This window comes from Volvox carteri, assembly GCF_000143455.1.
Source record: "Volvox carteri f. nagariensis unplaced genomic scaffold VOLCAscaffold_18, whole genome shotgun sequence".
Taxonomy (NCBI): Eukaryota; Viridiplantae; Chlorophyta; class Chlorophyceae; order Chlamydomonadales; family Volvocaceae; genus Volvox; species Volvox carteri.
The window spans coordinates 2020267-2033186 of NW_003307561.1; the positions used below are offsets into that span (position 1 = coordinate 2020267).

The following is a 12920-nucleotide window of genomic DNA, read 5'->3' on the forward strand; positions in this document are numbered from 1 at the left end:
GACATCATGCACACGTCTGCGTGGACATCGTCACAACGACGAGTCGCTATGTCGCAGTAAAGGACGTATGTAAATAAAAAAGAGAACCGACACAGAACGAGTTCATGCAAAACAATGCATGTCGTACACTTGCCGACACGGTGTGGTGTGACGGACAAGCGGTAATGTGCCGACGCACATACACGTGGGTTGCATCATAACGCACACTCACCGCGCCTACTGGAAGCCACCGAAGAGAACAGCGTGAAGGCTTGCCGGAGCAGCAGCTTCAACACATGCGAACCTGCACGACAGTGTGAAGGTCGCGAGGAGACAAGCCCGGAACTCGTTACGTCCAATTCGTTATGTCCAAGCATCATGTACACGAGTGGCATGCGCACAGCAGAGCATGCTGCAGGGAGAGCGGCAAGAAGCGGCAAGAGGTGGATACGAGTGAGACACGTACGAATGTCAACATGGTACAGCACTCGTGCTTGAAGACCCTAAATTATACCAGCGAAACCGGTTATACCGTTCATATACTCACCAGTGTAGGTGCGAGGGACGCCGCCAACTTGTGTGGGAGTCGAACCCACAAGTGCACAGAATGCACCCAGCCCTGCAAGTGTGTCGTTGCGCGGCTAGACTGCCGCTCAACGCTGGCATTTAACGCCATCCAGGGGCGGCTAGATGGGAGTGAAGGGAGGGGACAGGTGCAAGGCATAGCGAACTTGGACGACGTGTAGTGGACGGCAGCGCAAGTGGACGAATACCCAAGAACGAGTCATTCCTGCAGAGCTGTGATAAACATTGTTCGACCTTCTGTCTTGGTGGTGATGGTACCGGTGACGGTGAATGAGTCGTAAGCAGTGTATGCCATACGATCATTATCGTCTGCGAAGCTGGCGCTGCCGAAGAACTCGTCGTAGTTCGGTAACTGTTGCATGACGGCGATGCTGTCGGTGCACACCGGATAACTGCGGCTGCCGACTGTGAGGACGAGCGGGAGGACCGGTAGTGAGCCGACTACAGTGACAGAAGTGGGGTTGGGTGACAGGGTGGCCGAGGCGTGTGGACCATCCGACGGTAAAACAAGGGCACTGCGGCTACGCTGCTCCCAAGCCAATACCATATCAGTTGTGTCGGCGGGCACGGTGGCCGTGGTAGTTCGCTGAACAGCCGCCTGGAAGGTGTGCACTCGTTTGGGAGGGCGTTTGCCGGGGGCACTCGCTGCTGCTACAAGCGAGCCGCTGAGGAAGACGCTATTCATATAAGCTTTGTTATTGGAGGGGCTGATCTTGGCACCATACACGTAAAGGGGCGTGCTGCTATCGGCCGCTGCTTGTAGCTGAGCGACGAAGTCGTCGGGAGCGGACTCCCTGATGGCGAGCTCCACGCGTCCGGCGTCGGGACTGTCACCGTTGCCGCACGCGACCCACGCCTTAAACTTGCAGAACGGCCCGCCCCGGAACATCCCGCCGTGTGGGATGAGCAGGAGGGCGCTGCCATCCGACGCGTGCTTGTCTTCGGGGCGGGCCCTGTCGCTGCCGACATCGTAAGCGGGGAACCGAAGCCTGGCGCTGTAGAGCATTGGGACAGCGGAGGAGGGCTCCACGGAAATCCGCGTCGCTGAGGAGACTTTAAACTGCCCCACCGTCACCCCAGCGAAACGAGAAGTTATGAAAGGCGGCAGGGAAGCTGAATCCATGTTGGCGAACGTCACGCGGTGGCCGAACGCGTGGCTGCTCTCCAGCCTGCTGAGGATGACATCGTCAATCTGCATGATTACTATCCCCTGGCCGGCGGTATTCACGCCAGCGATGAAGCTGCCGTAGCGGCTCTGGGCGCCGGCAAAGAGGCGGTCCTCATTCGTTTCTGTGGGGCCGGCCGTAAACGTCACATGAAACGCGACGCTCCTTGAATCCCTACGTGTTGCAAAGAGGCGTCAAATGGGGAGCGTTACACGATATTCAAGGTGCACGCGAGCGGCGATGAACGTGACGGAAGACATCTGTGCTTAACAGGCAGCGCCCAAATATGCGCGCCGGAGCTGATAAATAATAAGCAGCAAGATGAACACCGGTAATACAGACTATTTATCGCGGCCGTGAAGCACTTGCTTAGACACGCAATATACATACATCCTAAATAAATAGCAACACAAAACATGTACAAGGAGAAGTGCGTCTATTTCGCACGGTGAGAGGTGGAGGCACAAAGTCGGACGCGTAAGTACCTTACTGGTGTCAACGCGCTCTTTGCACGTAGCAGCTTGCTTACGTGGCGACGACGGGAGGGCCGACCGTCGACGTGCTGCTCTGCGACGCAGCCGTGTCCAGCCTCTGGCGCTTGGCGTCCGGTGGGTCGATACTACTGCGGAAGTTGGTCGAAGGTGTAGAAAGTCAGGAGATGGGATCGGATAAGTTTCGCATAACGCATAACGCAAAACACGGGACGCAGCAACGGAGAACACGGAACAATGCAACGCAAGGGATGCGAACAGCGTATTTACGCACTAGAGCAACGCAAACCGACCTGCTGGTCACCAGGGTGCGGCATCGCAGATTGTAGGACGAGGTAGGGTCCAGGCGTTGCCGCTTGGCATCCGGCGAATCCATCTGGCTGCGAGTGACAGAGAATCAACAGGTCTGTCTGAAAGCGGTGGAGACACTTGGAGTAGGCAGGCTTGCAAAGAGGTGCGTCTGAAGACTGCAGGATAAGTGGGGAGGAATCGGCGCGCTAACAATTATACATCCTCCGCAGCAGCGTGTCGTATAGATGACAGATGTCCGAGGATCGGCAGACGCGGACATTGGACGTGCACGCGCCACGGCTGCGAGCCTGGTCCAGCTGCCAACTCGCGTGATTGCGGGGGCCTTTAACGACTCCGAAACAGGAGTAGAGTCATACAGCAAAGACAGACGTGCTCAGGTGATGACGCGGATTGCTGCCAATTCGCGTGATTGCGGCCGCGCCTAGTGAAACCGAAGCAGAAATCGGCAGACACGGACATTGGACGCGCATGCTGGTCCAGCTGCCAACTCGCGCGATTGCGGTGGCCTTTAACGGCTCTGAAACAGGAGTAGAGTTATACAGTACAGCAAAGACAGACATGCTTAGGTGATGACGCGGATTGCTGCCAATTCGCGTGATTGCGGCCGTGTCTAGCGAAACCGAAGCAGAAACGGATGCTGGTAAACACGCGGATAGCTGAGATTTCGCGCTAATAAAAGGATGTATACGCACGACTTCGTAGCGAATATGTAAGGGGTGCGGTGCGGTGCGGTGTGCGTGCGGTGTGCGCGCGGTGCGGCGCGGTGCAGACTAGACGGTGGGGAGCGCTCCCGAACGAAAAATAGGTAGGAGAAAAAAACGTGCCGACAAAACAACGCGCCGGCGCTGGGATCGAACCGGCGACCGCGGTCTCCCACTCCAGGTCGGAGCTAGCGCGCCCGACGAAGCGGCGCACGGCCATGCTCCGGGGCACCTTCCGCGGGCCCAGGTCTGGTGCGGTGCGGTGCCATCCATAGACGTCATCCGGTGCGGCGCGGGGCGCCGAACGCAGGAAGACGGAAAAAGCGGCGACGGCGGGGCGCGAACCGGCGACCGCGGCTCCCACGCGGCGACGGAGCTAGCCTAAAAGGCGCGGCTCCGAAACCGCGGACCACACCCCGAAAAACGCGAAAACAGCAAGCGGCCACCCGGACGGACGGACAGACGGTCAGACTAGACGCGGGCTGCTTCGCCCGCGAGGGGGCCGTACCGCGTTGCACGGTGCTGTGGTGCTGTCGTAAGCGCATACGGCATAGCATAGCATAGCATAGCGTGTACGGCATAGCACAGCATAGCATTGCTCGTACGGCATAGCATAGCATATCGTGTACGGCATAGCGTAGCATGTACGGCATAGCGTGTACGGCATAGCGCGTACGGCGCGTACGGCGCGGTCATGCTACACGTGGTCATGTTGTAAGTTTTAATGCGGAGAGTTCCACACGCGAAGTAGAACACGCGTACGGCATAGCGTGTACGGTGTACGGCGTATGGCGCGTACGGTGTACGGCGTATGGCGCGTACGGCGCATGGCGTATGGCGCGTACGGTGTATGGCGTATGGCGCGTACGGCGTATGGCGTATAGCGCGTACGGCGTATGGTGCGTACGGCACAGCGCGTACGGCGCCTACGGCATGTCGCGTACGGCGCATATGGCAGAATAGATGCTACACGCGGTCATGTTGTAAGTTTTAATGCGGAGAGTTCCACGCGCAAAGTAGAACACGCGTACGGCATAGCGCGTACGGCGTACGGCGCATGGCGCGTACGGCATGGCACGTACAGTGTACGGTGTATGGCGCGTACAGCGTATGGCGCATACGGCACAACGCGTACGGCGCGTACGGCATAGCGCGCACGGCGCGTACGGCGCGTATGGCTTAGCGTGTACGATAGCGCGTACGGCATAGCATAGCGTGTACGGCATAGCATAGCGCGTACGGCACAGCATAGCGTAGCGTGTACGGCATAGCATAGCGTAGTGCAGCATGGCATAGCGTAGCGTAGCATAGCATAGCATAGCATGTACGGCATAGGACATAGCATAGCTATGCTATGCTATGCTATGCCGGTAAGGTAGGGTAAGGTGGTACCGTTACCGTTGAAAACTGGTGCACGGCACCAGCACCACCACCTGACACAAGGACCTTCGACCACGGAAGGAATGCCGTACACGCTTAAGACATGTAATTGCGCGTTGTACTGTGTGTTGGATTGCGTGTACGGCTTTCCTTGAACTGCACATTGCACGGTGCATTGAATTGCGTGCACCAGTGCACGTTTGGTTGCACATTTCGGTGCGTGTTGAATTGCGTGCTTCAAATCAAATCATTGCGTGCTTCAAATCAAATCGAAGACAGCGATTTTCCTGACGAAGAGCTAAACATACATTAGATATGTACCTGGTACACTCCGATGCTCCGGAGCGTGTTGCGCAATCCCAGCTGCGGTGCTGTGCGGTACGGTGCGGTGCGCGCTCCCGAACGAAAAAATAGATAAAAATGTGCAGGCGCCGGATCGAGCCTGCGACCGAGGCTCCCACGCGGTGATGGAGCTAGCGTGCGCAACGAAGCGGTCTGCGCCGATGCTCAGGGGCGCGTTGCGCGACCCCAGCTGCAGTGCAGTGCGGTACGGTGCGGTGCGCGCTCCCGAACAAAAAAAAGGAAAATACGCATAGGCGCCGGGATCGAGCCGGCGACCGCGGCTCCCATACCGTGATGGAGCTAGCACAATGACATAGCACGACAAAGCACGACGAGCCGAGACATGACCCACACGGTGCAGTGCGCGGCCCCAAACAAAATAATAAAAAAAAACACGGTACACGACAGCGAACGCGACCGACCGCGCAAACCGTCCCGCGGGTCAGGTTGTGTTGCGCATCGCACTTCGGTGCGCGTTGCGTTTCTATTCCTTGCTATTCTTGCTATAGCATAGTTTCTACTCACTGCTATTCGTCGTTTCTATTCGTTGCTACTGCTTTGCAACGTGGACTGACCTTGTATCGTGTAGGACGTGCAGACAAGGATGGCGATGAATAGCCATCGATGGCGATGAACAACCGTTGATGTGCCGAGATGTTGTCGTCTGGCGAAAATCGGTTAGCGAGCCGATGCACGTAAAGAGGCCAGCTTCGCGAAATACCGCGCAGCTTATGTTCGCGGCGCGACTAGTTTACAACCGCCAGATTTAAAATAACCGCTCAGCCACGGTACCGTATATGAAAATAAGTAAACCGGATGCGTATATATGCGGTGCAATTATATTGTAGCGACCCAACATCCGCGAACAAAACAGTTTCACAAAATGCCGTACAGCCTACGCGGACAACGTTGGACAAGCACTGCACACTTCAGTGCGCGTCAAATTGCGTCGTTCAGTGCACGTTAAATTGCGCGTTGAATTGCACGTTTAATTGCATGTCGAGTTGTGTGGTGGGTTGCGCGTTAAAACGCGCGAGTCGGCACATGTCAAATTGCGCAGTGCGGTGCGGCCAATGTTTATCGATTTGCGCGTTCAATCGTGGTGCTGTGCGGTGCGGTGCAGTGCGGTGCGGCGCGGTGCGCGGTCCCAAATGAAAAAAACAAAAAAATGAGAGGGTGCCGGGTCGAGCCTGCGACCGCGGCTACCATTCGACATTGGACCTAGCGCACACCACAAGCGGTGCGCCCTGATGCACCACGGCGCATTGCGCGGGTCCAGGTGTGGTGCGGTGCGATGCACTGCCCGCGCAGTGTGGCGCAGTGTGGCGCGGTGCGGTGCAATGCGGTGCGGTGCGGTGCGGCACGGACACCGAAGCGGTGCACAGCGATGCTCGGGGGCGCATTGCGCGGGCCCAGGCGTGGAGCGGTGCAGTCCGGGACGACGCGGTGCGGTGCACGGTCCAGAACGAAAAGAAAAGAACAATAAACGACGACGACGCGAAAAACGAACCACGCGACGACGAAGGCAGCGCTCCCGAACGAAAAATATAAGAAAGCGGGCGCCGGGCGACGAAGCTAGCGATCCATAACGTAAAAAAGGACAAAAAGACGCGCCGGCGCCGGGATCGAACCAGCGACCGCGGCTCCCATTCGGCGTCGGAGCTAGCGCGCCCGTCGAAGCAGCGCACGGCCATGCTTCGGATCGTGTTCCGCGGGCCCAGGTGTGGTGCGGTGCGGTGCGTTGCGGTGCCGCGCGGTGCGAAAAAACGAAAAAAAGCGACGACGGCGGGGCGCGAACCGGCGACCGCGGCTCCCAAGCGGCGACGGAGCTAGCTTAAAAGGTGCAGCTCCGAAACCGCGAACGACACGGCGAAAAACGGCAACTTTCCAGAAATTCCGAACGGACACGGACTAGACGCGGGCTGGTTCGCCCGCGAGGGGGCCGTAGTCCCCCGGCTGGGCGGCACGAGTACGACGATACATGCATATACTACACTCGTGTGGGAGTCGAACCCACAAGTGCAAGGGATGCACCCAGCCGTGCGGGCGTGTCGTCGGACGGCTAGAGAGCCGTGCAACGCTGGCATTTAACGCCATCCAGTGGCGAGGGTCCTGCATGGAAGGTGCAAGCCATAGCGAACTTGGACGACGTGTAGTGGACGGCAGCGCAAGTGGATGAACACGCAAGAACGAGTCATTCCTGCAGAGCCGTGATAAACGTAGTTCGACCTTCTATCTTGGTGGTGGTAAGGCGGTACTGTTACCGTTGAAAACTGGTGCACGGCACCAGCACCACCACCTGACACAACGACATTCGACCATGGAAGGAATGCTGTGGAATGCCAGTGCTGGAGCTAGCATGCACAATGAAGCGGTGCGCGGCGATGCTCCGGAGCGTGTTGTGCGACCCCAGCTGCGGTGTGGTGCAGTACAGTGGTGTGCCCGCTCCCGTACGAACAAATAGGAAAAAACGTGCAGGCGCCGGGATCGAGCCGGCGACCGCGGCTCCCACGCGGTGATGGAGCTAGCGTGCGTAACGAAGCGGTCCACGCCCATACTCCAGGGCTCGTTGCGCGACCCCAGGTGCGGTGCGGTGCGGTACGGTGCGGTGCGCGCTCCCGAATGAAAAAAAAGGCAAAAACGCAGGGGCGCCGGGATCGAGCCGGCGACTGCGGCTCCAACACGGTGGCAGAGTTAGCACGGTGATATAGCACGACGAAGCATGACGAGGCGAGACATGACGCGCATGGTGCGGTGGGCGGCCTCAATCGAAATAAAAAAAACGCGGTACACGACCCAGCGAATGCGACCGACCGCGCAAACCGTCCCGCGGGTCAGGTTGTGTTGCGCATCACACTTCGGTGCGCGTTGTGTTTCTATTCCTTGCTATTCTTGCTATCGTTTTTACTCACTGCTATTCGTCGTTTCTATTCATTGCTACTGCTTTGCAATGTGGACTGACCTTATATCGTGTAGGACGTGCAGACGAGGATGGCGATGAATAGCCATCGAGGGTGATGAACAACCGTTGATGTGCCGAGATGTTGTCGTCTGGCGAAAATCGGTTAGCGAGCCGATGCATGTAAAGAGGCCAGCTTCACGAAATACCGCGCAGCTTATGTCGGCGGCGCAACTAGTTTACAACCGCCAGCTTTAAAGCAACCGCTCAGCCGCGGTACCGTATCTGAAAATAAGTAAACCGGATGCGTATATATGCGGTGCAATTATATTGTAGCGAGCCAACATCCATGAACAAAACAGCTTCACAAAATGCCGTACAGCCTACACGGACAACGTTGGACAAGCACTGCACAGTTCAGTGCGCGTCAAATTGCGCGTTGAATTGCATGTTTAATTGCACGTCGAGTTGTGTGGTGGGTTGCACGTTAAAATGCGCGAGTCGGCGCATGTCAAATTGCGCAGTGTGGTGCAGCCAATGTTTTGCGATTTGCGTGTTAAATCGTGGTGCGGTACGGTGCAGTGCGGTGCGGTGCGGTAAGCGGTCCCGAACGAAAAAACAAAGAAAAACTCACGCACCGGGATCGAGCCTGCGACCGCGGTTCCCATTCAGTGTCGGAGCTAGCGCACACCACAAGCGGTGAGCGCCGATGCTCCGGGGCGCATTGCGCGGGTCCAGGTGTGGTGCAGTGCGATGCACTGCCACACGCAGTGTGGCGCGGTGCGGTGCAACGCGGTGCAGTGCGGTGCGGCGCGGACACCGAAGCGGTGCACGGCGATGCTCAGGGGCGCATTGCGCGGGCCCAGGCGTGGAGCAGTGCAGTCCGGGACGACGCGGTGTGCAGTGCACGGTCCAGAACGAAAAGAAATGAACAATAAACGACGACGACGCGAAAAACGAACCACGCGACGACGAAGGCAGCGCTCCCGAACGAAAAATATAAGAAAGCGGGCGCCGGGCGACGAAGCCAGCGAGCCGCAACGTAAACGTAAAAAAAATGACACAACGACGCGCCGGCGCCGGGGTCGAACCGGCGACCCGGGCTCCCACTCGACGTCGGAGCTAGCGCGCCCGACGAAGCGGCGCACGGCCATGCTCCGGGGCGCGTTGCACGGGCCCAGGTGTGGCACGGTGCGGTGCAGTCCGTAGCGCACGAACGCAGGAAGACGTACGGCTTGCGGTGCGGTGCGCTGCATAACGAAAAGAAAAAAAACGACAACGACGGGAAGCGACCGGCGAGGTGGACTCCCGCGGCGACGAAGCTAGCGCTCCCGAACGAAAAACACAAAAGAAAGACGCGCGGGCGCCGGGATCGAGCCGGCGACCGCGGCTCCCACACAGCGACAGAGCCAGCGCGCACCACGAAGCGGTGCGCGGCGATGCTCCGGAGCGCATTGCGCGGGCCCAGGTGTGGTGCGGTGCGATGCGGTGTGATGCGGCACGGTGCGGTGCGGTGCGAAAAAACGAAAAAAAGCGACGACGACGGGACGCGAACCGGCGACCGCGGCTCCCACACGGCGACGGAGCTAGCGAAAACGACGCAGCTCCGAAACCGCGCACGACACTGCGAAAAAGGGCGACTCTCCAGAAATTCCGAACAGACACGCGGACGCCCCCCGCAGCCTAAGGTCTCCGTCCCGACGACGGAACGACTAAACGTCGTCCGTCTAACGTCGGGACTACGACGACGGACGCTAAGCTGGGGTAAGGTCTCCGTCCCGACGACTAGACGCGGGCTGCTTCGCCCGCGAGGGGGCCGTAGTCCCCCGGCTGGGCGGCACGAGTACGACGGTCCGTGCGTATACTACTACACCCGTGTGGGAGTCGAACCCAGAAGTGCAAGGGATGCACCCAGCCGCGCAGGCGTGTCGTCGGACGGCTAGAGAGCCGTGCAACGCTGGCATTTAACGCCATCCAGTGGCGAGGCAGACGAACTGTTGGACGTGTCAGGTAGTGTTGGCTGCGGAGGTCCAACGTTCCTCTAGGTTTCTGGCGTGTTTGTACTCGGTCGTATAGCGTTCACGGGTTTCGGTTGCACGGCGATCGAGGAGGCGGAGTTCGGCCGCCAGGTCGGGGTCCAGCTTGGTTGCTGCCATGAACTGTTTGACGACTCGTGTTCGTTCGTCGGGTGTGGTAGAGAGCGGGCGGAGGAGGCGGATGTGGTCGAGTGTCTTGTAGCGGGTGAGCAACACGTACGTGGTTGCACGCTTGAGGCCACTGGGCGGGACGGAAAGGTCCGCGACCCAGCATTCTTCCTTGAAGCTACGGCCCTGTACGAAGTAGTCGGTGACGGCGTAGTAGTCACCAAGTGGTACATTGACTCGACGTACATTTTTGGTGGTGGTGCCGGTGTTGGCGGCTGGCACGGTGATGTTTGCTGCCGGTGAGGGCCGTGGTACGATGGCGAAGGCAGCACCTTTGGTTGCGAAGTCCGCTAAGTCTGCTAGTATCGCTTTGGGCGCGTGCCCTTTAATGGGACGGACCAAGACAGCTGCAGGTAGGTAGTGGAGGCGCCAGTACGGGCCGCGGCCGTCATCGGGCGGTTCACGGCTGTCGGTAAGCAGGCCACACGCCTCGACTTCATTGTTGTGGCACGCGCCGGCGTCGGCAGCAGTGGTGTCGAGTAGGGTGTAGCGTGCACCCTCGTAGTACCAAGTGTCGGCGGTGGTGTGGTCGAAGGTGGCGTCTTTTACTCGCATTGCGACAGCCTTTTCGATGTGGGAGAGTGGCTGTTGTTGGGTTGCACCATGTTGCCTAACCGGGACGTGGTCCGCGTTCCAGCTGACCAAACGCGCTCCTTTGCGGCGCGCCTGGAGCATCAGGAGGCGTGTGTTGAGCGCGTGCCTGGGTTCGTTCCGTTGCAGCACGACACGGGGTTCGAGGTCTGTGAGATCGGACAAATCCGTGATGACGCGTTGGTTGAGTGCGTCTACTAGATCTGCAACACGTGCTTCAGTGGGTTGAATGCCGCCGAACATGGTTGTGAAGCGGGTAAGCTGCTGGCCAGATGGGCTGTTGTCTTGCCGCTGCTGTTTCTGCAGCATGAATACGGTGCCGCCGAGCCGGGTTTTGACGGGCAGCAGCTTGTGCAGTGATGTTCTGTTGCTGCTCCGCAGCCCTGTAGTCCGGGTCTTGATGGGCAGCAGCTCGTGCAGCCATGTCCCGGTGTTGTTCTGCAGCCCTGCGCCCCGGATCCAGATGAGCATCCCGCATCCGGGCTGCATCTACGCTGAGGTGCGTGTTCGACGCTCTTGTCCCTCTAAAACGAAACCCGCCGCCCAGTGTACCCAGGCGCTCATGACTGCGTGTCCCAGTCCGCTGGGGTGAATCATTCCGTCGGTCCACCATAACTGACGGAAGCTGTTTCCGGTCGCAATACCGCGTGTGGAGATAAGTAATCCGGGTGCGATATATATGCAATACAATCCTACAGTAGCGAACCGACTCCTGCAAAGAGCCCAGCTTCGCAAAAGGCCGTCAACTTACGTTGGCGGTGCCACCGACTAGTTTACGGCCGCCGACTTTCGTGTGATTCAGTTCTGAGCCGTAGTACCGTACATGAAGAGAAATAAAGTAAAAGTGTATGTCTGCGATGCAATCCTAATGTAGCGAGCTGACGGCCGTGGACAAGTTCATTTCACAAAAGGCCGTACAGTTTACACGGACAACGTTGGACAACCGCAGATGCACACTTCGGCGCACTCCTCGTCCATCGCTGAATTGTGCGTTGAACCGCGCATCGATTTGTGCATTTAATTGTGCGGTTCGGTGCGCGTTTAATTGCGCGTTGAATTGTGCATCGAATTGCGCATCGAATTGCGCGTTCAATTGCATGCTTCGGTGCGCATTGAATTGCGCGTTGAATTGCACGTTTAATTGCATGTCGAGTCGTGTGGTGGGTTGCCCGTTAAAACGCGCGAGTCGACGCATGTCAAATTGCGCAGTGCGGTGCAGTGCGGTGCGGTGCGCTGCATAACGAAAAGAAAAAAAAAGCGATGACGACGGGAAGCGACCGGCGAGCTGGACTCCCGCGGCGACGAAGCTAGCGCTCCCGAACGAAAAAAACAAAAGTAAGACGCGCGGGCGCCGGGATCGAGCCGGCGACTACGGCTCCCACACAGCGATAGAGCTAGCGCGCACCACGAAGCGGTGCACGGCGATGTTCCGGAGCGCATTGCGCGGCCTCAGGTTTGGTGCGGTGCGATGCGGTGTGGTGCGGCGCGGTGCGGTGCGGTGCGAAAAAACGAAAAAAAGCGGCGACGGCGGGGCGCGAACCGGCGACCGCGGCTCCCACGCGGCGACGGAGCTAGCCTAAAAGGCGCGGCTCCGAAACCGCGGACAAAAAGGCGAAAAACGGCAACTTACCAAGCGGCCACCCGGACTAGACGCGGGCTGCGTCGCCCGCGAGGGGGCCGTAGTCCCCCGGCTGGGCGGCAGGAGTACGACGGTCCGTGCGTGTACTACACCCGTGTGGGAGTCGAACTCACAAGTGCAAGGGATGCACGAAGGGGAGCATCGTTGTCGTCATGACGCGTGAGTACACCAGGCAGTGGATGGTGTTGACTGTTGACTGCGGCAATCTTGTAAGCAGTGTACACCACACGATGAGTATTGTGTGAGAAGCTGGCGGTGCCGAAGAAGTCGTCGCTGTCATGCAGCAGTTACCGAAGTATGACGAGTACTTCGCAGACGATAGTGAGCATGTGGTGTACGCTGCATACGACTGCTTAGACGTTGACGTTCGCCGCACAAGTACGCAGGATAGCGCAGGTATGCCGTACAATACGTGCAGAGGCGTGCGGGAGATATCGCTGCCACGTTGTGTGGCCGTGTTGGTGTTCGGTGCGTTGGTCATAGCTGCCAACGTCATGGCGGCGGTGGGGGTTGGGCAGGATCGTCCGCTGCAGCAGTTTAGGCGCACGGCTTGCTTTTGGTTGGATATCTTCGTAGGCCAGGAATGCCGAGGAATGCATGACATACGAAGATATCACACCGATGTGATATT

At 58.5% G+C, this 12920-nt stretch overlaps 3 protein-coding genes across 3 annotated transcripts in view; 2 read left to right on the forward strand and 1 right to left on the reverse strand.

Moving 5' to 3' along the window:
* Positions 1 to 2597, reverse strand: part of VOLCADRAFT_90911 (uncharacterized protein) — a gene marked incomplete at both ends in the record, with an annotated part of 6288 nt that extends 3691 nt beyond the window's left edge. Inside the window, 5 exons of the mRNA XM_002950441.1 lie at positions 212 to 283; positions 527 to 598; positions 799 to 1904; positions 2260 to 2352; positions 2515 to 2597. Of these exons, the coding sequence (XP_002950487.1) occupies positions 212 to 283; positions 527 to 598; positions 799 to 1904; positions 2260 to 2352; positions 2515 to 2597 (1426 nt within the window). The remainder of the gene's footprint in view (positions 1 to 211; positions 284 to 526; positions 599 to 798; positions 1905 to 2259; positions 2353 to 2514) is intronic.
* Positions 2598 to 4588: 1991 nt separating this feature from the next.
* Positions 4589 to 7662, forward strand: VOLCADRAFT_90912 (uncharacterized protein; the record flags this gene model as incomplete). Its single annotated transcript, XM_002950314.1, has 6 exons — positions 4589 to 4604; positions 5029 to 5171; positions 5851 to 6093; positions 6268 to 6402; positions 6678 to 6692; positions 7540 to 7662. The coding sequence occupies 6 exons, from the start codon at positions 4589 to 4591 to the stop codon at positions 7660 to 7662; spliced, it is 675 nt and encodes a 224-aa protein (XP_002950360.1).
* Positions 7663 to 8204: 542 nt separating this feature from the next.
* Positions 8205 to 12920, forward strand: part of VOLCADRAFT_90913 (uncharacterized protein) — a gene marked incomplete at both ends in the record, with an annotated part of 5410 nt that continues 694 nt past the window's right edge. Inside the window, 10 exons of the mRNA XM_002950315.1 lie at positions 8205 to 8451; positions 8594 to 8751; positions 9037 to 9095; positions 9257 to 9333; positions 9932 to 10298; positions 11032 to 11149; positions 11198 to 11238; positions 11525 to 11878; positions 12037 to 12148; positions 12574 to 12792. Coding sequence (XP_002950361.1) covers positions 8205 to 8451; positions 8594 to 8751; positions 9037 to 9095; positions 9257 to 9333; positions 9932 to 10298; positions 11032 to 11149; positions 11198 to 11238; positions 11525 to 11878; positions 12037 to 12148; positions 12574 to 12792 — 1752 coding nt within the window. The remainder of the gene's footprint in view (positions 8452 to 8593; positions 8752 to 9036; positions 9096 to 9256; positions 9334 to 9931; positions 10299 to 11031; positions 11150 to 11197; positions 11239 to 11524; positions 11879 to 12036; positions 12149 to 12573; positions 12793 to 12920) is intronic.